General features: G+C 41.7%; 1 protein-coding gene across 1 annotated transcript in view; it reads right to left on the bottom strand.

Annotated features, from left to right (window-relative positions):
* The window catches only part of SND1 (staphylococcal nuclease and tudor domain containing 1), a 409,429-nt gene that overhangs the window by 162,200 nt on the left and 219,967 nt on the right, over positions 1–27,262 (bottom strand). The window contains exon 14 of the mRNA XM_039243180.1: positions 10,496–10,568. Coding sequence (XP_039099111.1) covers positions 10,496–10,568 — 73 coding nt within the window. The remainder of the gene's footprint in view (positions 1–10,495; positions 10,569–27,262) is intronic.

Below are 27,262 nucleotides of genomic sequence, written 5' to 3'. Positions count from 1 at the left end.
GTTTGGCAAGTAATGTCCCCCCTATGTATGATCTTTAAATTTTGGAGACAAGTGGCTTGGCCTAGGGACTTTTAATATTCTCTGGGGAGTGTGTGTGTGTGTGTGTGTGTGTGTGTCCCCAACAGTCCTAAGTTCATGCAGGAAGCCCAAGCCATTTTTCAGGCTCTGGACCATCTGAATGGCTCATGGGTACCTCAACTTTAACATATCCAGAAATTCTTAATTTCTGCCCCATATCTACACAATCAGTGTTTACCATACGGGAAAGCACCACCACCAATCACCAGGTATTTGCACTCAGACACTTAGGATGCTCAAGCATGACACCTGGTTTCATTCCCCTGATGCAAGCAGTGGTCAAAATTCTACCAGTTTTACCACCAAACTGGATCTCAAATTTATCTTTCCACATCCACTGTCACAACCCTAGTTGTTTACCCCTGGTAACCAGCATCCTAATGCCACTCTTTGGTTCAAGTCTATCTCCACAGAGCAGCTAAGGTGAGGGCAGTGGGGGAGGGTAAGATATATAATTATAAAATGCTGACCTAATTGTTCCACTCCATTGTCAATGATTTCTCCTGATTCTTCAGACAAATTTAAAAATCTTTCCTCAAGGATTACAAAGTGTAAATGTTTCAATCATTTATCATCTTAATCCTCACATGTCAGCAATAATGGCCTTGCCTTTGAACCCAAGCAACTTCCTAGCTGAGGACTTTCCCGTACATAGTTTCATTCTTTAGCTCTGAACAAGATCTTCGAATAACTCCTTCTTTCGGCCTCATTCTTTTTTAGAGTTCAATTATTAATTTGGGGAGTGGGGAAGGGACAAAGAGAGAGATGGAGAATTTCAAGCAGGCTCCACACTATGGGTACAGAGCCTGATACGGAGCTCAATCCTGTGAGATCATGACCTGAGCCAAACCAAGAGTCAGATGCTCAACTGACTGAGCCACCCAGACGCCCCTTTAAGGCCTCATTTTAAAAGCACTTAAAAGATTTTTTTCTGAACCACGTTGAATAACCTATGGCCCTGAGCACACATATTCACTACTAGCACAACTGTAATTATAGAAAGAATTGTGTATGTCCTATAAGGACCGTAACTGTCTTGTTCAACGTTATGTCCTCAACACCCAGCATTGTGTCTGACATATAAGAAGCACTCAATATAATACTTATTGTTTGTTCATTCATTCACTGACTCAACATGACAAATGCATTTAAAAACAGGCCAGATTGCATATGTTAAATATCTCAAGAGATAAAGAGGCGGTAAAAGAACTCAGAAGAGGGAGGGTTATGAGCTGGGACTAGAACTGGATAAGGGTTTAGAATACAAATACAACTGATGATGATGATGATGAGGGTAGTTATCTTTTATAGAGGACTTCCTACGCTCAGCAGCGTGCTCAACAATTTAACACTAATCACCACCACCATGTGAACCACTGCCCTCTGCTGAGCTCTCATTGCGTCAGCTGCTCTAAGTACTCTGCATGGATTAACACATTCAATCACACTATGACCTAATGAGGAAAGGACCATTAATGTCCATTTTATAGTGGAAACACCATAGCATAGAGGGGTTAAATAACTTCCTTCAGGTGGCAGATAACAAGCAATGGAGCCAGGACCTGAGCTTGGGCGATCAGATATTGGACCCATGCTACTAATCATGACTCCATACTGTCACTACATGCTAATAAATCTGTACCCTTCCTACTAGCCTGTCCACGTCTAGATACTAGCCACCACAGCTAACCTTATACCTAGCAGCCAGGGTCACATATTTTTCCTAACACAAGATCATATTGCTTTAGGTTATCATTTGGCACGTCAAATCTAAATGAGGCTCTGTGAAGAGATACAAAAAAGACCTCCCTTTCTTAGGCGTTTAGAAACCAGTGAGGAAAACCACTGCACATGTCATGTTGAGAATAGTTAACAATCAATACACCAACAAGCGCAAAATCCCGGTAATGAGTGATTACGGAAATGCTAAAGAAAGGCACGATCAGAAGGCAGTGAGGATGAAAAGGGGAAATTGCCTGGAAGAAAAGAGATACCGTGAAGGAGGAGAAAGGCATGGTCAGAAGAGAAGAGATAGCACTCCAAGAAGAAGAAATGCCATTCAAGAAACGCCAATTAATAACGAAGTCAGTTGGAATGGAGAAACTGAAATGAGGATAGACTGAATATGACATAAAAGAAAATGAATGGTCTCTACAGTGGGTAAAGTATCCAGACATGCTGCAGTAACGTATTATCAACAGAACTCCAAATTCAAAACCTTTGTGACAGGTTATATTCTCAGACACCTCCTAGATCTGATACTATATTGGGAATTTTATCATTTCTTCTGAAAAACATCATTTCCTAAAGAACTGAGGCACAAAATTACTACCTAATTTCAAGCTGACCCTGAGCTCTGATTCAAGGATATTTATCTGGATGTCAACACTGCAAAGAGTGTCCAAAATTCTGTACAACATATTCTGTAGGGAATACATTGGAAGCATGCTAAATAAAGCCTTTAAATACGAGTAAGCACAATGTCTATGTTAGTAAAAATGACTTACTTTGAGATGTTTATATAAGCAATAGCCATAGGACAAAATGAGTTCAATCTAGGGCTAAGTAGTGTTATGATGGTGAAGTAGAGAGGGAAGCCAGGGCTGGGTAGAAACATTTCAAGTTCTATCACATCACTCAGCAGCCATGGGACAGAGGAGACAACCCAATCACACACCTGAACCTGGGAATCAAAAACTGTATCAACTGCCTTCAAAATATCCTAATATTGATTTAGCCAAGCTTGTAATGGGCTCATTTAAACAATTTGGATCCATGAAACTTATCAAAGAACAAGATCCACATGCACTCAGAGAACAGGAAAAGAGTACTCAAGGGCATGACCCAGTGATAGCCAAATCTATGCTAGAGGCCACTCCCTTTGGAAAGAGAGGTCGTTTTATTTGGGGAAAAAAATGCTCCTGAACTTCAATTTCCTTTCTCTTTCCATTGAACAAAGGAAGAAAGTAAAAAGTCATTATTATAGCTCAGGACACTTAAATGAAAGCAAGGACCCTGTTTCTAAGGGGTCATTTGCATGCATTCCTGTGTTAAGTCATAGTTAAATAAGGAATCAGAAGGGAACTAGAAAAATCTGTGGCAGAAAACTTCCTGAAAACAGAATTCAGTGCAGTGACATATCAAGTGTGATTAGTCTGGAAAGAAGAGACTTTATTACCAGAAGCAACAAATAAAGAATGCCTGTCTTTGACAGTGTTGCACCTGTGGGCAAGTCACGTGATCAAACATTTCTTTAGAGGTGTTGAATTGCACAGCTGGGACACACGCAGCAAATGTCAAACTGGGCCCTGTCTTCAATGCCCAATCTGTGTACCTCAATTGGCTATGGTGCCTACATTTCTACAACAAAAGCCTACCGGTGAACAAAATGGTAGACCAAGTTAAGTACAGGCATGGAATGAGGCATTCTGTAGATGAAAGGGATATTCATTTTAGAACTTTTTAAAACAAATTAATTTCACAACCAAAGGGCTCTTCACATTTCAAGGTATACAGCAGGTAATAAAACAAAGACTTTTCAAAGCACATAATTGATCTTTTAATGCCCAATTTATAAATTCGTTTTCTATTTCTCTCGTTTCTGCAACTGCTTCCCCTCTTAAAAGAATAATTTTTTGAAAGTATTGAAAATTATTTGAAAATGATGACTTTAATACAAATATAAAATGAAACCGTCAAATATTTTATATTAACCCACTAATTAATGAGGGAACCAAGAAGATATTACAACTTACTCAAAAGAGAATCTGAAAACTGGATAAACATACACAACTAGGATGCTGAAGTGAATTTACTAAAAATCCAAAACTGTTGAGTAAAAAACCATAGGGTTACAATGTAACAATTGAAATCACGTCTTTGACAGGGTAGAAATTCATTGTGTCATATGTACAGGACTACATCTGTATAAGCAGGAAATCATTTGCATTACATCAGGTCTTCACAAGTTAAAGTGTCTCTCCGCAGAGGTACAAAACAGCCCAGCTACAAAGGAGCAGGCCTGACACAATCAGACAACCCCAAAGGGTTTACCAGGCAGAACCCAACATTCCAGTGAAAGAATACTGCGTAATCTTTGTGCCTGTCCCAAAGTCTTTAACAATTTCTCCTGATACCCTCAACTAAGGGAGAGATACTATGTCCTAAATTTAGTACCCTATGGTGCAAAAAAAAAAAAAAAGAAAAAAAGAAAAATACTGCCACTAACAAAACCATGGACGCACACATAAAGGGAACAGAACTCAATGAAAAGTGGATTAAATTTGTCAAAGGAGGTGGCTTAAACATAACCATCACAAACTGCTAAATGCTGAAAAACAGTCTTGAAACAATTCCAGCATTTCTTTTCAGGTTTCATTGAGAAACTTGTTCCATTTGAGAAAGGCTTCCGTCCGATGCCCACTGCTTTTGATTTCATTAGAAGAAGGGGACACCCCTGCAGTTCTGGGGAGTTTGAACAGAGAGCTTCAAAAAACCCGAAGTGGCCACATAGGACTATAGCTGAAAGGGACAATGGACAAAAGACAATGAAGTGATGGCCTCAACGGTCAGGGAGAACAACTAGCTGAAGCAAACTACCCCGACACAATCAAGGTCACCTTAACAACATCCAACTCTGGAGGGGAGGAGAGGAAAAAGGTGAAGAGAAAAGAAAAGGCCCTTTGCCTTCTTAGCAGCTGAGACACTTGCAGAGGAGCGGCCATTCTGGCATCACAGGTACCTCGTGCTGCGGGGGCTGCAGTACAGGTTTCTGTGCTGCGAGAATGCAAGTCAGTGAGCGGCATGCTGCACTCCACTCAAAGCTCAAGAACCTTGAATGGGGCCAGAGAAAAGAAGGGGACAGAGGAGCAATGCCTTCCCCTAAATTGGCAACAACTTGAGCTTCCAAATATACAGGAGAGATGTGAGAACACAACTATGAGAAGCCACCCCCAGTACTAATCATGGCTTCCCCGTAAGGCGCCATCATATTTACGGAGCACATCATGCTTGCTCTAGAGAGCAAGTTCATCAGATAGGGAGGGTATTTATGGGATTTCCCCAGGGTGGCAAATGCAGAGCCCAGTTGTGGGGCCATGGCTATAGTATGAATAGAGCTCTATTGCTAAGCAACCCTCTGGGTCACAGAAGCCCATGGGGCAGAACCACAGGCCTTGATCTTGTGTGGCTGGTATAAAAGGGACATCAGAACAAGATTTGAGGCTAAGGGAGAGTAAAAGAAGGAAGGGCTATTGAACCAAAACAACAAACAAGAAATGAGCAATGGTGCCATTAAGGTGTACAGTGATGAGAAAGAACAGAAAGGTACCTGAAAAAGACTAGATTAATATAAGAGATCATCTAAACAACGTGGGCCAGGAAGACTTGAAAGGGAAACTAATTTAACACAGACCTAACTTACAAAGCCTCTGGGTTATGGAGCTGCATTTACCTTCTTCACACTTCCTGGACAAACCAGTTTTAACTTCTCTTTAGCCAAAAAGAGTATTACTATTTAACTCTTCCACTGAGGCCCAACTCCACAGGTAGTTAGGGAAAGATTACTTCTTTAAAGGGCCCCTAGCTTCTTACAAAAGGAGGACAGTTTAAATACCCCAAGGGAAAGACAGATAGTGCTACTCAAGTACAAAAAGGAACTGAAAAACTGGGAACTGAAGGGAAAGGTCTGGAGGAGACTCTGCAGAAAAATCTGATTCATTTATTTTAAAGGAACACTTTGATCCTTTATATTTGCAAGTTAGAATCTTACTGGTCAATTCCACAATTACTCATCATGATATACTAGAGCAAGAGTATATCACTTGCTCAAGTATACACACACACACACACACACACACACACACACACACACCCCGAGCATGATGTGCTTCACTCTCCTAGAGCTAGTCTTTGGATCATTCCAGGCCCTGCTTTAAGGAAATGCTTATCATTAATATTATGCACATCCAACGAAATCATCATGGAGAGAGGAGGTTACAAGAAAGTTCGTGTGTAACATGAGCAAGGAACCAAAGTCCAAGTGAACACAACAGCAGCTTACAGGAAAAAAAAAAAAGAAGACACAGGGGTTTACTGAAGGCAAGGAAGGAGAGCAAACAACGGCCATATGAACAGAGGAGTTGCCACGACTCCATATCATGAAGAGGCAGAGACGTTCAGACAAGGGAAACATTATCCCAGAGACCTGGAAAAGTACTAATGGAGAGGCCAGGATGCCGGCCCAGGCTCTATCATTCTTGCACTGCTGTCAACAAACAGGATTCTAAACTCCTCACACACCAGAGAGGAAAGAACAGACACGGCAGGAAATAGAGGAAGAGGAAACAGTGTGACTCACTGAATACTATTCCCACACAAATGGAAAAGGAGTGGAGGGAGGCGCAGGAAGAAGTCGGTGTGTGCTGGCTGCAACCTGAGGGGTGGGGAGCTTCTCAGAACTATAATTGATTTGTCTGATTTTCCAGAACAACAGTAAGCCACGCACCAGCCCCATTTTATTGCCTGTTTTACATTCTATATCTGCAGGAGATTGTATTTATTACATAACAGGCTACAGCAAAAACAATAATAAACCTAAGATAAGAAACAGCCTTATATTCCACTGACACGCACATCCCAACTTTTGTCTGCTGGTAAGGGAGGGAATGGAGACAGGATCAAGGAAAAACAAACCCCTCTAAGAATAAAAATGCGAATCTACAAAGTGAAATAACCACCACAGAACCATCCTCCAAATCAAATCAGATCTAATGCCAAGTCTGTCAAATTCTTCTTAGTTTCAAATTCATAGGAACATCCTGGCCTGTAGGCAAACCAGAGGATTACAGAAAAGACAACAATGACCAGTACTTAAAACACCACACTTCCTTCATCTTGAAAAAAGAGAAATAAAGGAAACTAGTAATTTCTTCAGGATCCAAATGACCAGATGGGCCGTATTTTCTTCATTAGTGGTTACCCTGAAAACAGCTGTAAAAGATGCAGAAGAGCCAAGTTTAACAAACCCCTGTCCAAAAGGTGGGGTTCACTCACTTGATGGTACACACAGATGGGTGTACCTTGTGGAAAACACAGCTCTCAGGTGACATTAGTGGAATCACCTGTAGCAATAAGAAAACAATAGGGAAGAGAACCACCCAACTAACATTTTAGACAAATCAAAAAACCGTAACAAGATCACAACATGGGAAGTGGTACCAGATGTTCTAGTGGCGGAGCGGAGCACAAAGTTGAAAAACGTGTCAAGGAGCAACCAGGCATCCAGTCCAGCCCCGGGAAGAAGTGGATATGAAAAGGCCTCCTGGCTTCATTGCCCAGAGGCCGGTGTCTCTCTGCCCAAAGCAGGCCCTCTTCTTCCCATTCCTGTGCTGGGATTACTCCCTTCCCACCACAGGAAGTCAGCCAAGCAGGCCTTACATGTGCTGAGCCTTCATTAAGGGTCCTTTTAAGACACTCTCTGGACTTTTACACAATGAAATCATCTTTGAAAATGCTGGAGGCCATTAAGCCTAGAACAAATTTCCTCATGATGTAACATCTTCTGTATAGCACATTTTTTGGGTGTGTTTAGGAGACAAAATGTGATGAGCTTATATATGTCTTTTGTTTTTATTCCAAGGATGTGTATTGGTATGGGAAGAGGCATTATGCATACATATCGGTCCATACTAAGTTATGTTGGCAGTACATTGCATATCTGATCAGCTCAACAAACACATCCATTTATCATGACCTGCAACTAAGAGGGGAGCAATGAAGGGTAGAGAGACCCAGTTAAAAAGAAAAATAAAAATGATTCAGAAACTCTTACAAAACTATTATAAATGTGTGTATTTCATTGCTCTTATTGGGGGTGTTTTGTCTTCACCCACCTGTAGGCTGTTTGATTGTCTGACCCTATACACTCACCTGTCCCTTGGACGGTAACATGGCCAGCATGCTTCAGGAAGCTGAAAAGTCATACATCTCACTTAAAGGGCACAAGGGAACCCAACACACACACACACACACTTAACACAACATTGTGACAGAAAGAAGGTGAGGTTAGAAGCAGGGAGAAAAACTCCTCTATTACAGAGAGCTTAAAAAAAAAAAAAGCCTGTATTCAGAGCTGAATCATGTGTGATGGAGGCAGACAAGGTCATTCTGACATCTATTTAAATGGAATAGCCTTTTCACTTTCTCTCTCCCACTTGTTCAAGCTTTCTTTTTTTTTCATTTATGTGGTAACCGAGGGAGATTTAACTCACATGTATTTTTAAATAACGTAAGAACAAACCACTTCTCCAATATCAAGACAAAAAAGATAAAGACATGCGTTAAAATGGGCTATAGTTGGGGAGGCGAGAGTGAAAAAAAGGAAGAAGGAAAATGCAGACAAGTTTCATTAAGACCATTGCTACAAAAAGGAAAACACCAAAACATAGTAAGGTATAAATTTAAGATTCAAAGATGGTAATAAAGATCATGAGAACACTGTGCTGGCAGGTACCAACAGCATAGCCCCGAAGCAAGCGTGCCTCCATCTCAAAACCCTGCTCAGGGCGTCACTCACTGCCAGTGGGAAATCTGGGCAAGAACATGAACTCTACAGGCCAAAGGGAACAATATCCCCAAAGTTTAATTCATGTTCTAGAAAGCCCCGAAGTGTAGAGCTGATGACATAAGTTTCTGGATGGGCACATCTGGCCCTGGTATAGAGGAGTCACCATCGTGTTTTCCAAAACAATTATTTATAACTTCTTTCACCCTGCAGCTGAACAGCCTAAAAATTGCCCTTTGATTACTCCAATATCTTCAACAAAAGAATATTAAGGAAAATACTGCTGAGAATGCCACAAGAGACACATGCAACAATTATTATATATGTCAACAATAACTCAGCAAGGTAAGCCACAGGGAAAACAGGCCTAACACCAGCAACGCCAGGAATCACATCGGTTAACGAGGAGCCTCAGGAGATACACCTCAGCCACCAGATTTCTGGGCTTCGGAGGAATCTTAGCCACAAAGAATGTGTGTCAACGTACCTTACTCATTGAGCAGAGGCAAAACTTTTTAACAGAAATCCACTCAACGTAGGGAACCCTATTTACTCTGTAGTCTGCAGTGGCTGGTTACAGAGTAAGAAAAGCTCAACAGAATGCCATTGCTTAAAATGAACAGGGTACCTCTATACCTAGGCAAGGGACTGCTGGCCAGACACATTTATAATACGCAGTCACAAGGCACAATAAGCAAAGTCTCGGCCAGGCTTGGGAACACAACATAACAAGAAGATAATACACTCCAATCCATCACTGCTGTGGGCTAGCCTGTGGTCTCGAAGCTTGTTTATAGGAGCATTTGCTTTTGGGTGCCCAAGGCAAGCTCCCTGAGAATACAAGCTAAGATTTACCAGCCCTTCCTCAGTCATCTCCCCTGGGCAATGTGGTGCCCCCTACACATGACCTGGGTCTCCTCCTTAACTGGTACGTTACAATGGAGTTGAAATGGATGGTGTTGCATCCCAGGAGCAGAAGGTGAACTGATGAGCCGACAAACTTTCTCTGGGCACCTGACCAAATCCATACCTGAGCCGCTCATTCTTCCTTCAGTCAAGTCAGTTCTGTTTCTCTTCATAGCACTTGCTGTCACCTGACACTGCTGTTGCCCTTTCCCACTTGTGGGTAGGAATTTTTAGAAGTTTTGTTCATTGTTACATTCTTAAGTGCCCAGAGAAGTTTAGGCACAGTAGGTATTCAAATCCTTGTTGAATAAATGAATAAACTGTCTCAACAAAAAGGTATCTTCTTTGGCCAAAAGATCCTAAATGTGCAAGGATAAAGTCTTTTTCACTAAGTAGTCATTTGGACACAGCCCTTTGGGAGCTCATAAGTATTCACGCCTTCCATCCTTCTGTGTCATCTGTATGTATTAGCTCACAGGATGCGCACACATTCCTCCCACTTCGAGGCAACCAGAGGAAAAAGAAGCCATAAGGAAATTATTAAGTAATATTTAAGGTTGTCCTAAAATCTACACTTGACCTTTTTCCATTAAGACTTTCCAGTCACTTGGGGAATTAACAGGGATTTAAAAAGGAGATAATTTTTTTAAACTACAATTAGGAAGAAATATCTTCTAACTCCTAATAATTAAAAAATGGAAAAGCAACACAGTAACAGTTCAGGTGAAAAGATAGGGCAAGGTTTTATGCCCTAGTTTGAATTCTGCCTTTTCAGAATATAAAACAGGATCTCCATAGATGATAAGCAGCAGCCCTGGAAAAACTCACATTCTGTGTCTAAAGACAAATGAGCTACAGAAAACACATAAGCTGAAGTCCTTTGGTAAGTAGGCAGCCAAGCTCCTGGCACCTCTGGGCCACACAGCTCTATTCAGGGACACAACTCACCCCAGATATGTCTGCTACACGGTGGATAGGCACTTCCTTCTTGCTATGCAACCCTTTGCCATTCTTAATAGCTCTGTAAAGGAAGAAGAAACAATCCGATTAATATACAAATCACATTAGGAGGGGGTAGGAGGGTGGGAAAAAGGGTTGAGAAGGTCATTCACATGAAAGGTCTATCACTACGCAAGTCACACTGCACATGCTGAGTAGCCAGTCTCTGCAGGAGCATTTTGGTGGAGGGGAGAACACAAGCCTGCTCTTCTAAGCCCAGTTCCGAGTACTTGGCCACTGGTTTCAACTAACAGTGTGCCTGGTAATCAGAAAGAGCTCCTGAACTTGTTTCCAAATTAAAGGCATTGTTCCAGGCACAAAAGAAGAATCAGTTGGAAGAGCACACTCCTAAGAAACAGAAGTAATAATGTTTCTTTCTGCATTTAATCACATGAAACATTTTAAATGCAAAATATGCAGCTAGTGTTCCAATTCTAATGGAAATAAGTTCCTCCCAGGTAAAAAGATAAGTTGCCCTGAATGAAGAAACACTGTACAGGAGTCATTTCTAACAGTGGGGAAAAATTAGCAAAGGCTACATAATTGACATTAAGTCTCATTTTAAATCAGTTTCAGGTTATAATAACTGGATTTAGCAGGGGACTCTCTGTCACACATCTGACCACTGGTTGGTTTGCTCCAAACTCTGACCTTTTACCTCCTAATCCCTTGAGTGGTAACTTCGGGGACAGAAGCCTAAGTGTCACTGGGTGTGATCACTCATGTAACAGTGAAGGACCAGTGAACAATACCTCACTACACTATTAGATAAGACCTTTCTCTGTGCTGCCAGACTTCAGGCCAAAGCAAGGAACATTTCTGAGTTTGGAGAATGAAAAGTAGAGATTCGAGGGTGTACCCAACTTTGCAGACTAGCCTTTTAAGAGATTCTGAATTCCAAAGTGTAGAGAAAACTGCCCAGACCAGGGAAAGTATGTTGGACCTTCACACTACACACTAGCAACCACAGTGGACCTTCCCCAACTCAGACTCTCACTTATTAATGACAAGAAGTAGAGGCCACTACTCTGCAGGGGTTCCTTTTAGGTCCTAACTTTCTAAATCCCATAAACCAAACGGGGTGGCTGTTGCTCTATGCAATGTGGCACAGTCCCATTTCTTATATACTTGGGCTGTTCCACCCACCACTTGCCCCTTCCTCCATCCCTGGGGATGTCCCAACTACTCTGAAAAGATGTCTACTCTGAAATAACGACCGGTTTCCTTACCATCTATACTTTCTATTCCATGAAGAGGGTAAGAAACGAAAGTACAGATGTTTAACAGGAAAAGCAAAGCAGAACAGTTACTCTGAATTGTGCTAACTGAAAATGCTTTGTTGTTCCCTGAATTTGAATCCAGGGCTTCGGCCTTAGAAATTGCAAATGGGTCAGAATTTTCCATTTGCAATTTAGTCCAGTAATTTACAGTTCAGGGGATGTGTTAAATGACCACAGACCATGGCTGTTTTTCAAGGTATTGCTAGAACCTTGAGATTTGTAAACTAATGGCCAGGATGGGAGGATGGTTATATGGAAAACCAGTGGCTACAAGCCAGCAACAGATCTGACTCTCCCACCCCACAAGGCCCAGCATACATCTGCCCCCAAGAGGCTCTCCTCATTTTGCTCCCATCAACTCAAAGGAACAGCCTTAGGAACAAGAAGCCTCCGTGAGGCGAGGCAAGCTCACTGGCACCCTGATTATAACTCACCTTCCTCTAAGGCAAGGCTTGCTAAGCCTTCTGCAGGTCCTCTAGGGGCACAGAATGCCTACAGCCTTATCCTCTTCTGACAACAAGGACAACCAAAATAAATGGACCTGCCCTATAAACAGACGGGTTCATGTGACAGCACAGCTGAACTTGTGGCCTTTCATGGGGGCTGGAGAGCATTTCATATAAACTACAAGGGAAAAAGAACAGGGCCTGAACAGTAAGTTATAAAACAAAGGTTCTCGAGGCAAAAGCAGTGAGGTGATAAACCAAAAATTCTGTTTTCGTTTTGTGACCCCAAGGCAGAAATCTGGACTTAACCAATATTAAGCATGCTTAAGGGAGAGAAAATAATACCCTAAAGCCAGAATATATGAATAATAGTGTATATATGACATTTAAAAACCAAAATTCTTGGGGCGCCTGGGTGGCTCAGTCAGTTAAGTGTCAGACTTCGGCTCAGCTTATGAGCTCACAATCCACGAGTTCAAGCCTCACATTGGGTTCTGTCCTAACAACTCAGAGTCCAGAGCCTACTTTGGATTCTGTCTCCATTTTCTGCCCCTTCCTTGCTCATGCTTTGTCTCTCTCTCTCTTTCACTCAAAAAATAAACATTAAAAAAATTTTTAAAACAAAATTCCTTAGCATTATAAATAATAAAAATATAACATAATGTAAAATTTTATGTATTATAGATATAATATATAATAATATAATAATAAATATAAATGAAACTTTTTGGAAAAAAGAAAAACTGCTTTATATTCTATGTATCAGATATTTATTTGCATTTAGACATTAATTTTGGAAAAACTTTCAAAGACTTAATCTTACCAGATTTATGACTGCTAAGTTAGATCAATTTCAGGTACATTCAAGAGGCAGCAAGAAAGCAGTATTTTAACATCATCATATATAAACTGAGAAACAGTTCTCACTGTTAGTTCTTAAGAAAACAGTGGCAAAATGTAAAGTTAAGGATTTGAGTGTCGGAAGCACTCAAAAGGGTAAGTGGTACACCAGATGCAGGCTGCAAAGGATGAGAAATGAGCTACACAGTCTCATTCAGCTTGGGTCTCCTTCCCTGTGCTGAGGTTGCTTTGGCTCTGGTCCCCATACTGCTGTGGAAATGACCTGGGAGGCACCCCTGCAGACAAGGCTGACTCTACAGCAAGAGCCTGTCAGGAGGGCGCCCGGGGGAAGTGCCCAGTGTAGAAGTTCATGCATGTAGCCCAAAGAGGAAAGGAGCAAACAGCAAGAGTGGTGGGCTGGCCGTGGTTCTTTGCCAAAGGAAACGGAATATACATCCTGTTACAAGACTCTAAGGATAGTGACATGACTGCCTATTAACCGTTGCATAAATGGTAAATAAAGGGGAGATTCAGCTTCCATGGCTCTGTCACTACCTCTCAGTGGGGCCTCCCTGCATCTTATACTATAACCAGGTTTCCCTGGGACAGGTTTGGTAAGTTTGTTCTTTTTTCTTTTCTTTCTTTTCTTTTCTTTTTTTTTTACTTATTTCTGAGAGAAAGAGCGAGCGAGCGAGACAGCGAAAGAGAGTGAGCGAGTGAGCCTGAGCAGGAGAGGGTCAGAGAGAGAGGGAGACACAGAATCCAAAGCAGGCTCCAGGTTCTGAGCTGTCGGCACAGAGCCCGATGCAGGGCTCAAACCCACGAACCGTGAAATCATAACCTGAGCCAAAGCTGGCTCCCCAAATGACTGAGCCACCCAGGTGCCCCGGGAAGCTTGTTCTTTGAGATCTGGGAGGGTGGAGAGGTAGCAGGTTTGCTTCCACTGAAACCTGCTCCACAGAGCAAACACCTGACTCCTCTCCCCACACCCACTCTCTCTCTCTCCCTGCAGGCTGCAACCACAGCTCAACATCCCTTTTCATTAGGCAAGGAATGAAACTCCTGACTTCTAAACTTCTCCTGCTGTGTCTGTTTAATAGCTGCTTTCTCACAAAAGCAGGCTGGTGCTCAGGCCAGCCAGGAGAAAGGAGGCAGTGGGGCAGAACACAGCCTGCACCTCGCAGGAGCTTTCGTCTCCAGGAAGCATCAGTACAAAGATGGCAAAGCCAAGCAGTGTTGATAATGGACAGAAATCATCACCAGACAGGACAAGTGAGTATATGTCCACAAACATACAAAGGGGTAACAGGGGAGAAGTGGGATGAAAATTCAGCCTTCTAGGGTGCTTCTAGAAGCCACAGTATGGGAGAGGAATCCCATTCCAATCACTGGAAAACACCTCCCTTCCTCCCTTCCTTTCCTTCCTTCTTTAACATTTGTTTATTTATTTGAGAGAGACAGAGACAGCATGAGTGGGGGGAGGCCAAGGAGGGAGAGAATCCCAAGCAAACTCTGCGCTGCCAGAGCAGAGCCTGTCACAGGACCTGAAGTCATGAAACTGTCAGATTATGACCTGAGCTGAAACCAAGAGTCAGATGTTGAGTCACCCAGGTGCTCCAATACTTACCTTTCTTTAAACAGCAAAGTTTGAAAATCTCATGTATGTAATGCTACTGCCTCCCTACTAGAAGTTAAAACATGAACTTTGCAAAGACAAGTGAGAACACTGAGATTTCCTCCATGCTTCATACCAAAGGATTATAATCTAAGCACTCTTTTTAAAAAAATTTAAATGTTTATTTATTTTTGAAAGAGAGAGGCAGAGTATGAGCAGGGGAGGGGCAGAGAAAGAGAGAGAGAGAGAGAGAGAGAGAGAGAGAGAGAGACAGAATCTGAATTAGGCTCTAGGCTCTGAGCTGTCAGCACAGAGCCCGATGCAGGGTTTGAGCTGAGGAACTATGAGATCATAATCCAAGCCAAAATTGGACACTTAACTGACTGAGCCACCCAGACACCCCACAGAATCTCATCACTTTTGATGCAAAGGAATAGAGTTGCTCTAAGGTTTTAGAATCCCATACTCAGGCAGAAACACCTAGGGCCCAAACCTCTCCATGGAAGTTATGACATGCAACATTTCATCTTATGCCATAAATGTGCCATGGTCTTAATTCCAATTCAGTGATGGTAGACTGTTATTCTGAATGTATATTTTTGAGTGATTACAAAGAAAGTCAAAGGCTATACAGTTAGATTCAACCTGACCCAATCATAAAACAGTTGTCTCATCAGAAATTCTTAAGCTGGGGACATAAGGGAGCCTCACACTTAGGACGCTGGGAGTATCTATAAACTACCTTGAATTGGTGAAATTACACATGTGAATTTTCCTGGGGAACAGGAGCTTCCAACACAGTTTCACAACTACTTTCATACATAAAAGAGATCTAAATAAGACAAAGTGATGGATGGCAGAAATGGCATACAACAGAGAGGTAGCAGGGGAATGATGAGGCAGGGGAAGCCTTAGAAGTGGGAGAGATTAAGAGCTCCTAAATCCACAATTTCCCTTTAACAACGCTTTCATGGTAACTAGGAACCAACTTGCTTCTTAATTGCTTTGGCTTCATCACCTACATCCAATACTTTCTTCCTTTTTTTTTTTTTTTTTTNCTTTTTTTTTTTTTTTTTTTTGGTTTATTTATTTATTTTGAGAGAGAGAGATACGGAGAGAGGGATATTGCACACAGGAGAGGGGCAGAAAGAGAAGGAGAGAGAGTGCCAAGCGGACTCCGTGCTCTGTCTCCATCTCACTAACCACGTGATCTTAATCTGAGCCCAAATCAAGAGTCAGATGCTTAACAGAATGAGCCACCAAGGCACCCCTCTTCCTTCCTAACTTCACTTGGCCCTTTTGTAACCCTACTAGGCCAAGTCCCCAGCAATTTATGACAAGATAACATCAGGAAATTTTAAAAAGCTTTTTATTAATATTTATTTTGAGAGAGGGGGAGAGAACACATGTGCACAAGCAGGGGGAGGAGCAGAGAGAGAGTGGGAGAGGGTGGTTCCCAAGCAGACTCTGCACTGTCAGCATGAAGCCAGACTTCACAAACTGGGTGATCATAACCCGCGCCCAAATCAAAAGTCGGTGCCACTCAGGCACCCGAACATCAGGAAATTTTTAACTTGCTCAATCTCTTTTGACACTGCACGTCATGTTGATTTGATGCTGCACACACTGCTGCATGACTTCCCCATAACCATCCATTTCGTCATTCTGTTGCCCTACTTTTACACCCAAAACAAAGACCACAAGCCTGTGATGTCCAGTGAAAAATACAATGCTTGATTTTCATGGGCCTCTACCATAAATTCACAGTTCATGTCTTCACATGATTTCCTTATTACTCTTTCTGAGTAAGCCCATTGTCTCCAGGCCACCTGTGTGAAAGTTATTCATTACATGTGCCCAGACAGGTCCAAACTATAGAATGAAAAGAATTAGAGTGTATCCATAGCAACAAGCTCACCACAATCATTAATCAGTTATCACATCAGGAATACTTAACCTGGGGTCCTAGGTAAGCTGCAGTTTGTATGCTGGGGGGTCTCTATGAATTACACTTTGAAATGATGGTAGAATCATACTCAAATATACATAATCATTATATGAGGGTGTGTGTCACTCAGTTCAGTATACAATCATGAAATGTAATACATTACTTTCAAAGTTCACTATGTGTTCCTCTTTATTTCTTATAGATAGACTTCAGCACCTTCGAGGGTCAGGATTCTGTCCTTATTATTTGTTACGGTATTTGACACAGAGGCTATGTTCACATAGTTATAAACTCAGGGTCATCTAGTTCCATTATTGTTTGCCAAGTAAAGCTGAACAAACGACTGGTGACTGACGAATGCAGAATGTTGAAAATATTTCAAATTGGAGACACGGATAATGCCCAAGTATCTGCAGGGCAAAAGAGTGAGGCTTGCTAACTCTTGGACACAGTTTCATGATATATGCTCCAGTTCGTAGGCATCCTGGCTTTGCTCCTTGGAACAGTTCCGGGCAGAGGAGCTTACAGCCTGGCCTCTGAACTGAAGCAGAAGTACATCGAGGACTAGAGGAGATGGGGAGAGAGAGCAAAGCTCTGATCACAATAAACAATGAAACAGAACAAACAGCAGGGTTGTATGAAATTCCTGCTTGACAATACAGGATAAATGACTGAAAGGAAAAGAAAACAATTCCAACAGAAAAGGTTAAAAAGCAGAACAAAGAGTAAATAACCTGCTAAACTTCTAAAGCACCTCTCACTGTGCTTCAGGTCACATTGATGAATACGTGTTTCAGCATGAACCAAATATAGATATCAATGAAACACAGCAGCAATAAACAATTCCTTTGGCCTTTCTACTGGTTCCTTGGCAGCTGGAGGAAGCAACAGGGTCCTCACACTCAGGAAATAAGATACAGAGCAGGCACAGGTGCACAATGGTAGGTGGGGGTGCTACAATTATGCAGCTGGATTTTCAATGAAATCAGAATTACTGATAAGAAAGACAGAAAAGATGGAGTGTACACAGACTGGAAATGAGAACATTGAATCCTATGGTCAAGGGGAGGTAGGCGGACTAATGAGTCAGTAGGTATTATGAGGGAGTAAAGCAAATGACAAAAAACTCTAAGCCGTCATCTCACCTAAAACTAATACAAGAAGAAACCAAGACACACGCTATTGTGCCCAGTGTGACAACAGATCTGCAGAGATTAGGTAAGGGGGACGGGAGAGGGAGGCGGAATGTGAGCTCTGTGTCAGATGACTACCAGAGAAGAGGTATCCCAGTGCTAGATTGACAGGAAACACAAGCAAACTCCATTGTCCTAGATTAGGACCAAAGGACTATGAGAGCTGGGTAGAAATGGTCAATATCAGTCTAAAGTCTTTTTGAAAGGACACGGCCTCAAAAAAAGGTCAGATCAGAAGCAATGACAGCTCAAACCTGCCCCAACAATATTGCTTTTATAACTTTCTTGATCACAAAGGCAATATATGACCATCAGGAAGTAAAATGGTGAAACCATGATCCACAATTTTACTCCACGATGAAAGCACCATTAACATAATTTCTAAGTGCTGATACACACACCCATCCACCTATACTTTAAAAAAAATTGTGGAATAGTTTTGTGGTCTCTTTTTTCCTGCTAGAAATGATAACTAATACTTCCTTATGTTATTAATGTTTTATATCATATTAATTGAAGATGAATCCATCACATGAATGCAAACTCCATAATTTAATTGATCACCTATTGCTAGTTCCTTATGTGAATACAATACTATTAAAAAATAATGTCGTGAGGAATAACTTTGACAATTAATAAAATTTTTTTTCTTTTTCTTTTTGAGAGAGAGAGGTGGGGAGGGAGGGACAGCGGGGTGGGGTGGGGGTGGGGGACAGAATCTGAAGCAGACTCCAGGCTCTCAGCTGTCAGCACAGAGCCCAATGCGGGGCTTGAACTCACAAGCTGTGAGACCATGACCTGAGCAGAAGTCAGAAGCTCAACCAACTGAGCCACCTAGGTGCCCCCAGACATAAATAAACTGTTGGGTGCTTCCCTAATCATTCCTTAGGACAAATTCATAAATGTGGAACCACTGTGTCACCAGGCAATAAATACTGAAACTGGTTTCCACCTCCCTTTACCAAGGTGAACCAGCACAATGTGCCTTGCCTCATGGACTCAGGGGATAAGATCTCTTTGATGTAGGTGCTGCTTCCCTGTGCACCCCTACATTACCTCCACTCTTACAACTGTATTTGTAATGATTTAATTGCTCATCCAAATCCCCATGAAACCATGTGTTTCTTTTTATCCCCAATGCACTTGATAAATATTTGTCACTGTAACATTAAAAAAAAAATCAGAGAATGTTTTAATGTGTCTTTTGACTGAGTGAAAAGCAACAGACTCACTGTTTAGAAAATGTTTTTTCCAATGTGAGCTACATTTACTGGGACCTACTAGGAAAGATTCACTGCTGTTCCACTAGAGACCTGGCTCTCTGAATCTGATGCAGAAGCAAGAGGAATGGGAAGTAATCCTTCTCAACTTCTGTACCCAAAGCTGGAAGGGAAGAGTCGGGGGCAGCCCAAGATAAAACAAAAGTGTACAAGACAGTTTATAAGAAATTTAGATGCAAAGAATCCTGGAAATGAAAGAAAGCTATGAAGCAGATTTCCTTTTCACGAGCAGCTATAAAATTCTGCACATTGATGTATCAGTGATTAATTATTTGAACTACAGTAGTCCTGAGAGATTTCCAAGGATTAGAGCAAAAGCAGGAGAGGGATGTTGGTAATAGAGACTCAGCTCTCCAACCCACTCAACCACCTGACACTGCAGATGAGCCAAATCAAGCAAGAACAGCAACCCTCAAGATGACTTCACATTAAATTAGCCAAGAGCTGGTGGAGGCTACTCTGAAGAAATCAAATTAAGGAGCCATGAATGCAGAGTATGAGGAAGGGGATAGAGTCAAAGGGAATAGGCAGCTGTTTAACTGGCTTGATGGGTAACAAGTATGGCTGTGGTCACAGGGAAGGCACTACCAGGCAGAGAAATCCAAAGAAATCCAAAGCTTCTCCATTCCCTGGCTTGTTCTCTACTACTGAGAACCAGGATTGTAATTCCAATTATAATAAAGATTATTAATCTTCCATAAAAGGACACCTATTTTGATTTGTTTTACAGTGGTCAGGAATTGGGCAGTGGTTCTCAAATGTTAGTGTGCACCACAATCACCTGAAGTATATGTTCTAAGAGACTGCTGAGACTCAACTCCAGAGTTTCTGATTCAATAGGTCTGGGGAGGGGGAAAATTTGGGGAAGTCTGTAAATTCACATTTATAACAAGTTTCTAAGTGACCATGACATTGCCGGTTGGAAGATCATACTTTCAGAACCAATGGGTTAAGGAGTCGACTTGTAAGGCATTCGAAGGAGTCAAGGGTCAATGTCAAGTGTTCTCACGTTACTGTTACAATTCATTTTGGATTAAAATTACATTTCCAGCATGAGAATCTTCATATGTTTTCCTGAAATACTTCTGAAATACATTTTGAAACCAAATATTTAAGTGTTGTGTGACAGAAGCATGAGTCTCTTAGCCAAGAAGACAGTGTGAGGGTAAGCCACTCTGTGGTATGTGCAGACAAGGCAAATTACGTAGAAAGATAACTCTAGCACTTCTTCTGAATGAATATAATCAGAGCAGACCAATGATTACTGAAAAGACTGGGCAAGGAAGATTAATTATGAGTTCATTATTTGATCCACCCTTGGGTTTGTGTACAACATAGCAAGAAAACCTAATGAGTTCCAAATGTCCCCAACTCCTCACAATGGTCATCAAGACACATCTCACAACTTGAGTTCCAGCAGAAGGAACTGGGGGCAGGAAGAGAAGAGAAGAAGAGAAGGATAGGATAAAGAGACTGAGCAGATCCTCTTAATATCCTGAGGGAGAAAACTATCTGGAAACACAGCTCTCCAGAAGTGGCCATTTGTGTTGCTTTAAATGCAGATTGATTACTGCTATTTGGATGTTGAGTGCATCATCTTTTCTGAAGAAAGGGAAAAGCTAAATTTTCCCATATTCAGCTGTATCGTCAAATCACTTCCCCACACCAGTTCTTTTCATGCATTTTCCGTTATCCTACTTGTAATAGCGAATCTACCCTATTCCCCAACAGCGAACCGCCCCCCGCACCAACTGACATGTGTTGAATCCCACGAACAACCTCATAACCATGACCCCTAACTGTAAAAACAAGATGTAGTGGGGTGTACACTTCCAGGGGTTAAAAAAAAGAAAGGAAGTCACTAGGATCCTGAAGAAAAAGAACAGCCCCGTTTCTCTGTGCTGGCCTCCAACCTGCACAGGCATGACTGTAGTGCAGCTGAGCAGACAGCGCAGATCATTCACCTGGCTCCAGCTTTCTAGGATCCTTGGGCTAAAAACCCAACACCCCGGTGACAAAGTTCCATGATTAAACAGTAAAGAAACACAGAAAACTTCCAATCAAAGCTCTGTTTCTAACAATATTCAGTAGGACCTAGTTTTATTCAAAGAAATATTCATTTGTTGAGGTCATTAGATTGAAAGTGAGAAATCTTGGTTTATTTAAAGCTGTACCATTAAATCATCAGAAAGATAAGAACAGAAGCTAGATAGAAGAGATGAATTTCAGGGAAATGTTCTCATGGGAAAATTTAACAGAAATGAGAGACAGAATAAAAGAAGATGTAAGGCAAGCAATGTCAATAACGGACAAGGAGAAAAGAGGAGGGGCTAAGAAAACAGGAGGAAAAGAGAAGAAATAGGAAAATCGCAATATCCAGAGGTACTATTAAAGTTATTTAATGTCGGTCCCTCTGAGATTACATGCTTTGTAAGGCTTGAGTCTATTATCTTTTTTCTTCATTACTATTATCCCCAATGCCTGGGACCCAGGATACACTCAAGAAAATGAGAATGGAGAGAAGAAATGAATGCAAAGCCATCACAGGCAAGATAAACCTGCCTTGAACAACTATTCCCAGTAGAGAAATGATTTGTTTTCTTGGAGAACTGGTTAACTCATATAATCTATACATTGTGAAAGGATGTATTAGTTTCAAATTTTCAAAACACACAATTCAACTCCAATTTTCTCCCTGGATTGGTACAGGGATGAAACCTGATTTTTATTAAGACATTTAATAAATTGGAACTGTGTCAAACCAGTGGTGCTGAGCTCTTCCATTTCAGAATACTAGAGCCAGAGGTTTTAACTTAGCAACAGAAAGTGCTGGTGAGTTGAGTCTTCAGATTTCATTCATAACCAATACTGTAAATGCCAGTTAAATTAAAGATACGGAGAGGAGGGAACTGATCCAAAAGTTTTGTATTTTTTTCAAGAAAGAGCTTGAAATTTCTTTTTTTCACCTACTGAAATTTTGTGAAAAAACTATAAATCAGGGAGAAAGTGGAGCTGCTATGGCTAAATTAGGAGCGGGAGACCAAAAGCACTTCAGTGGAAATGCACAGAAATTAGTAAGCCCATCTCGGCCCCCAACTACCACATCACCCAGAGAGAATGTTACTTCAGTTTCCCTCTTAAACGGCTAACTGATACTGGCCTAGGAAAGAGTTAGCAAGTTCTAGCCTTCTGATCAAAGTCTGTGATGGAAATGCCAGCACAGATTTCCTAGAGATTCAACCATCCTAGGTGAACACAAAAGCTATTCCATAGGATTTTAATTAAGGAGTGGTGTTTATGGAGTTTGGAGATTAGACGTGCAGAAGTCAGCAAGGCAGGAGCACTAGCTGTTATGTTTTCATTTTTAAAGAAAGGGTATGTTGCAAGGTTTGTTCAAGGAGAAAAATGAGTCTGTGTTGAGGCTGGGGAGAGACAGGGAGCCCAGGCGGAGCTGCAGCAGGGGAAGGCTCGGCTTGCCTTGCAACGACAGGGGACACTGCCAGTTTTCTAAATCTGCAGTGTGCCAGCTAAGAAAGAGAATACAAACCAAAAGATAAGGGAGAGCCTGCCCTTTTTTCTTCTCCCAAGATAACCCTAACCTCATTATGTATGTCCAGAATGAATCTAAATTCATTTAAATCTGCTCAGACACTAGACTGTTCGATGCAATTGCTTTCCCACAGTCAAGCCGGGGCATCAATTTCTTTTCTGAATATATACATCCTTATGTTGAAATTACAAAATCTTAGAAGTAAAAGGTGCCTTAAAAGAATAAAGCCCCAACACTGAGCTAACATAACTTCTGTATTTTCCTGCAACAAGCCACAGATTCTAACAGTTTCTAGGAAATTTTAAAATATTACGTTTTTAAATAAAGTTACTGGTAACTTTAGGAGAATGTACACATATGATATCCACCGGGTCTGGACATCCAAGGAAAACAAGGCACACAGCCAGGCTTTGATCTGACTCCAAGCATTACCAGTTCCTCGTCAGTGCCCATAACAAGCTCAATGAAACCCCACTTGGAAGACCTCTTGGAACACTAAGGAAATTCACATTCTGGTCTACTTCAAATTAAACTGAATGTGTCATATCAAATACACAGGCTAGATTATGAGAAAATGAGAAGGGTCCCAATGATGACTCAGTCTCTTGCAAATACCTCAGAAGGATAGGAGACAGATTCTCTGAAGGAGTCAAAAGCCCCACCTTAAGTTTAGAACACCCATCCAGAAAAGTAATTCAGTGAGCCAGCTGAGTGAGAAATACTGAAATAAAACAAGAACAGAAAATGTTGGAAAGTCAATATGGGGATGAAAAATTAGGATGGTGCAGGAAAGAAATGAAGCGTCAGATTCCCAAAGAAGGCCATATGAGGCCCCTAAAAGGGGGAACCAAGTTCAGCAATGTCAACACAAAGTGTGGGTCAGCTGTACATAAGGTCTTTTTTTTATTAAAAGCACGAAGGACACACACTGGAGCTCTCAGAACCGTTGGGGGGGGTGGGGGAGGGAATCAACGATTCTTCAATGGAGCCTGTGAGAGGAGCGAGGTGGGAGAGTACCAGCAAACATGCCAAAACCTTATCTTGCCAGGACACAAGGTAATATGGGAGGAGGCAGCTGATGATAGACAACTAAAATGGAAAGGAAGGTGCCTATTGGGATTAGGGGTTTATTTATCCTTTCAACAAAAAAGATGTGCTTTCTTCTAAATATGCCAGGTATTTGAGATATAATGAGGGTTTCCCAAGCGGAGAGGCATGTGAAGGAAGGGGCCTCAAAGGGTCAGCACACTGAACACAGTTGCTTAAGTGGTATGAGCTCGCTTCTGGCAGGCAGGTGGACATGCTCGAAAGCAGCAGGCAGACTTCCAGCTGGTCCTCATCTCTTTCTTTCTCTTTCCTGGCTTCCCAGTAAGCACAGAACACATCACTCCCAGAGCTCCCATCATGGCCTGAGAAAGGCCAGCAGGATGTACCTACCCCCTTGCAGGGGAAGCAGTGGCTGCAGAGCCCTGAGAAAGCTCATCGACTCCTGGGCAGGCAGCCGTGTTGACCCAAGACGTCAGCTGAGTTAACAGGCTGCCCTTTCCCCAAAGCTTACAAGGTTTCCCTAAAAGAATTAATGGCCAAGCAGTGCTGTGGAAAGCAAAATCAATGGAAGAGTACTGTGCACCACTGCCAATATCACTAGTGATAACCAAAGGGAAAAACAGGAAGCCAGGGGTCAGGGACAAAGTAATCTGTTGGAATCAACACCCTCATGGGGAAGGGCTAAAATAAATTGCTGGCTTTGCTACGTTACCTTCGCTCACATATTATTTACCTAACAAGTTCCAGGATGAAAGACTGATAGGAATATAGCAGATGTTATTAATTTAGCCTTTGCTAAAGCATTAGATACAGTACCTCAAGAAATTGTACTTGGGAAATTAATTCAAATTGGCTTGGTCCAGCACACAATCATCAAAGATTAAAAAGTAGCTGAAGGATGATAATCAAAAGATAGTTAAGTGACAGTCTATACAATGAGAGACTTGGGGTCAACACCAAAGCCATTCTTGTTTAGGGGTTCTATTCAGGACCTAGGAGAGGGGTAAACATCTCACTAATGAGATCTGCAGAGCACACTGAGCTGGGAGGTGGAGGATCCGCATCGGCGGGGGCATAAAATTATAAGGCAGAGTTCAACTGGAAAAAATAGCTAATCCATCTAGGGGAAAACAATCCTACACTTGGATAATATTCAATGGACAGGCAGAATAAGGGGCAGGAGAAGCATGTAAAAAGAGCTCTGACATGTTGCAACGTGACAGAACCAAGTAAGAACGCTAAGGCAACAACGAGGAGAGTGTCATGGGGGAATGGAGCGCTTCAAAGTGAAAGCACACTAAAATAAAGCAGAGGGCCAGAAAACAGGTGGTCTTAAATGAGCAAGGTCAACTCTACCACTAAAAAGGGGGGAAGGTACATTCTGCACTGAAAATGCTTTTTAATGGCTACAAATCCCCCATTCCCATCTGGCAGGTGTGCACCTCTTTCTTGGGTCTTCATTCACCTCGCTGGGAGTCAGTATCTAGAAGATGGCATGGGGCTGCCCTCCTGGGGCTCACTAACAATACTGCTTTAAAGGAAGACTCACAGTTCACGCTGGCCATTTCTCCTAATTCTTTACAAGGTCTGTACTGCCTTATGGCAGTGCCTCACAGGCTTGGGGAAGTGGTTAATTCCTCTCTGTTTACTCAACTTACAACAGTGCAATGACCCCGAAGCAAGTTTTTCCACCATCAGTCTGAAAGCAATGGCTCAACACAATTATCTCTAGGCTGCTCGCTGCTTTAGCAGACAAGCATGTTGTTACATTGATTCTGCTTAAAATGAGTGCTAAAGAGCCGTTTTCTTAAAACCTCAAAGTTGAAAAAAATTTCGCTATCCTCAATACCCCAAAAACCAAACAATCCAATTAAAAATTGGGCAGGGTCATGAACAGACATTTTTCCAAAGAAGACATATACATGGCCAACAGACACATGAAAAGATGCTCAACATTACTGACCATCAGGGAAATGTAAATCAAAACTACAAAGAGAGATCATCTTGCACCTCTCAGAATGGCTAAAATCAACAACACAGGAAACAATGGCTGTTGGTGAGGGAGTGGAAAAAGGGGAACCCTCTTGCACTGTTGCTGGGAATGCAAACTGGTGCAGCCATCCTGGAAAATAGAATGGAGGGGTTCCTCAAAAAGTTAAAAATAGAACTACCCTACAATCCAGCAATTACCCTACTAGGTATTTACCCAAAGAATACAAAAATACTAGTTCAGGGGGATACGTGCACTCTGATGTTTATAGCAGCATTATCTACAACAGCCAAATTATGGAAACAGCCCAAGTGTCCAATGATTAATGAATGAATAAAGAAGAAGTGGTATATAACTACATGATGAAATATTCCTCAGCCATAAAAAAGAATGAAGCCTTTCCATTTGCAATGAGATGGTGAGAGCTAAAGAGTATTATGCTAAGTGAAATTAGTCAGAGAAAGACAAATACCATATGATTTTCTCATATGTCAGATTTCTTAAGAAACAAAATAAATGAGCAAAGTGGGGGAGTGGAGGGGGGAAGAGAAGAGGGAAGCAAACAAAGAAACAGACTCTTAACTATAGAGACCAAACTGATGGTGACCGAAGGGTGGTGGGTGAGAGGATGGGTTAAATAGGTGATGGGGATTAAAGAGTGATGAGCAACAGGTGATGTATGGAAGTGATGAATCACTATACTGGACACTTAAAACTAATATTATACTGTATGTTAACTGAAATTTAAATAAAAACTTAAAATATTTACAACACAGTCTATAAAAATTTCACTAGACACATACTCATTAAACTAGCATGATGTAGCTATTTCCAACAGTGTAAGAAAGAATACATGGGCAGCTGGCTAGCTGAGTTGGTAGAACTAAGGGCAGACCCTTGATCTTGGAATTGTGAGTTTAAGCCCCCACATTTGGTATGTACAGCTTACGTTAAACATTTTTTTAATTAAAAAAAAAAAAAAAAAGGTAAAAAGAAAAAGAAAGCCTATTGTGGGCTCACTTTCCAGAGCAGCTATGCCAATTATTTTCAAGTCTAACTGCCAGTAGAGTGACCCAGGGGCAGAACACAGGAGTCTAGATCCTACCTAACTGCTTAGTGCTCTTGCTATGCTGCGGATTCAGAACCTAGTTTTCAGCTTACTGCTACACCTCACCAAGCCCACCCACAGGCTGAGCACAGGCTCCCCCTTCGAATCCCACCAAACTGCAGTGTAATCACTGTCCACTTCCTAGAATAGTTACATTATCAAATAGTACTCAGAGATATGAAGCTCTGTTTCCTTCTATTGGTTCTTACAGCCAGGCTGCTTGCCTAGGCAAGGTAAGGAGGAGGAACCGAGGAAGATTAAGAGAATCACCAATTATGGACTATATATCATGTTATTTTATGCTGGCCATTAAAGTACCTTAAATAACCAAAGTTATTGGTGTATTCACTGAACTCTCTGTGTTCATGAATCAGACTGTAGACAGGGCCTATTGGGAAAAGCCCACAAGAAAGAATCCA

Source organism: Hyaena hyaena, unplaced genomic scaffold (genome assembly GCF_003009895.1).
Source record: "Hyaena hyaena isolate Hyena2069 unplaced genomic scaffold, ASM300989v1 scaffold_8, whole genome shotgun sequence".
NCBI lineage: Eukaryota > Metazoa > Chordata > Mammalia > Carnivora > Hyaenidae > Hyaena > Hyaena hyaena.
The sequence above is the reverse complement of the archived record's forward strand: the minus strand, read 5'-3'. Positions and strand labels throughout refer to the sequence as shown.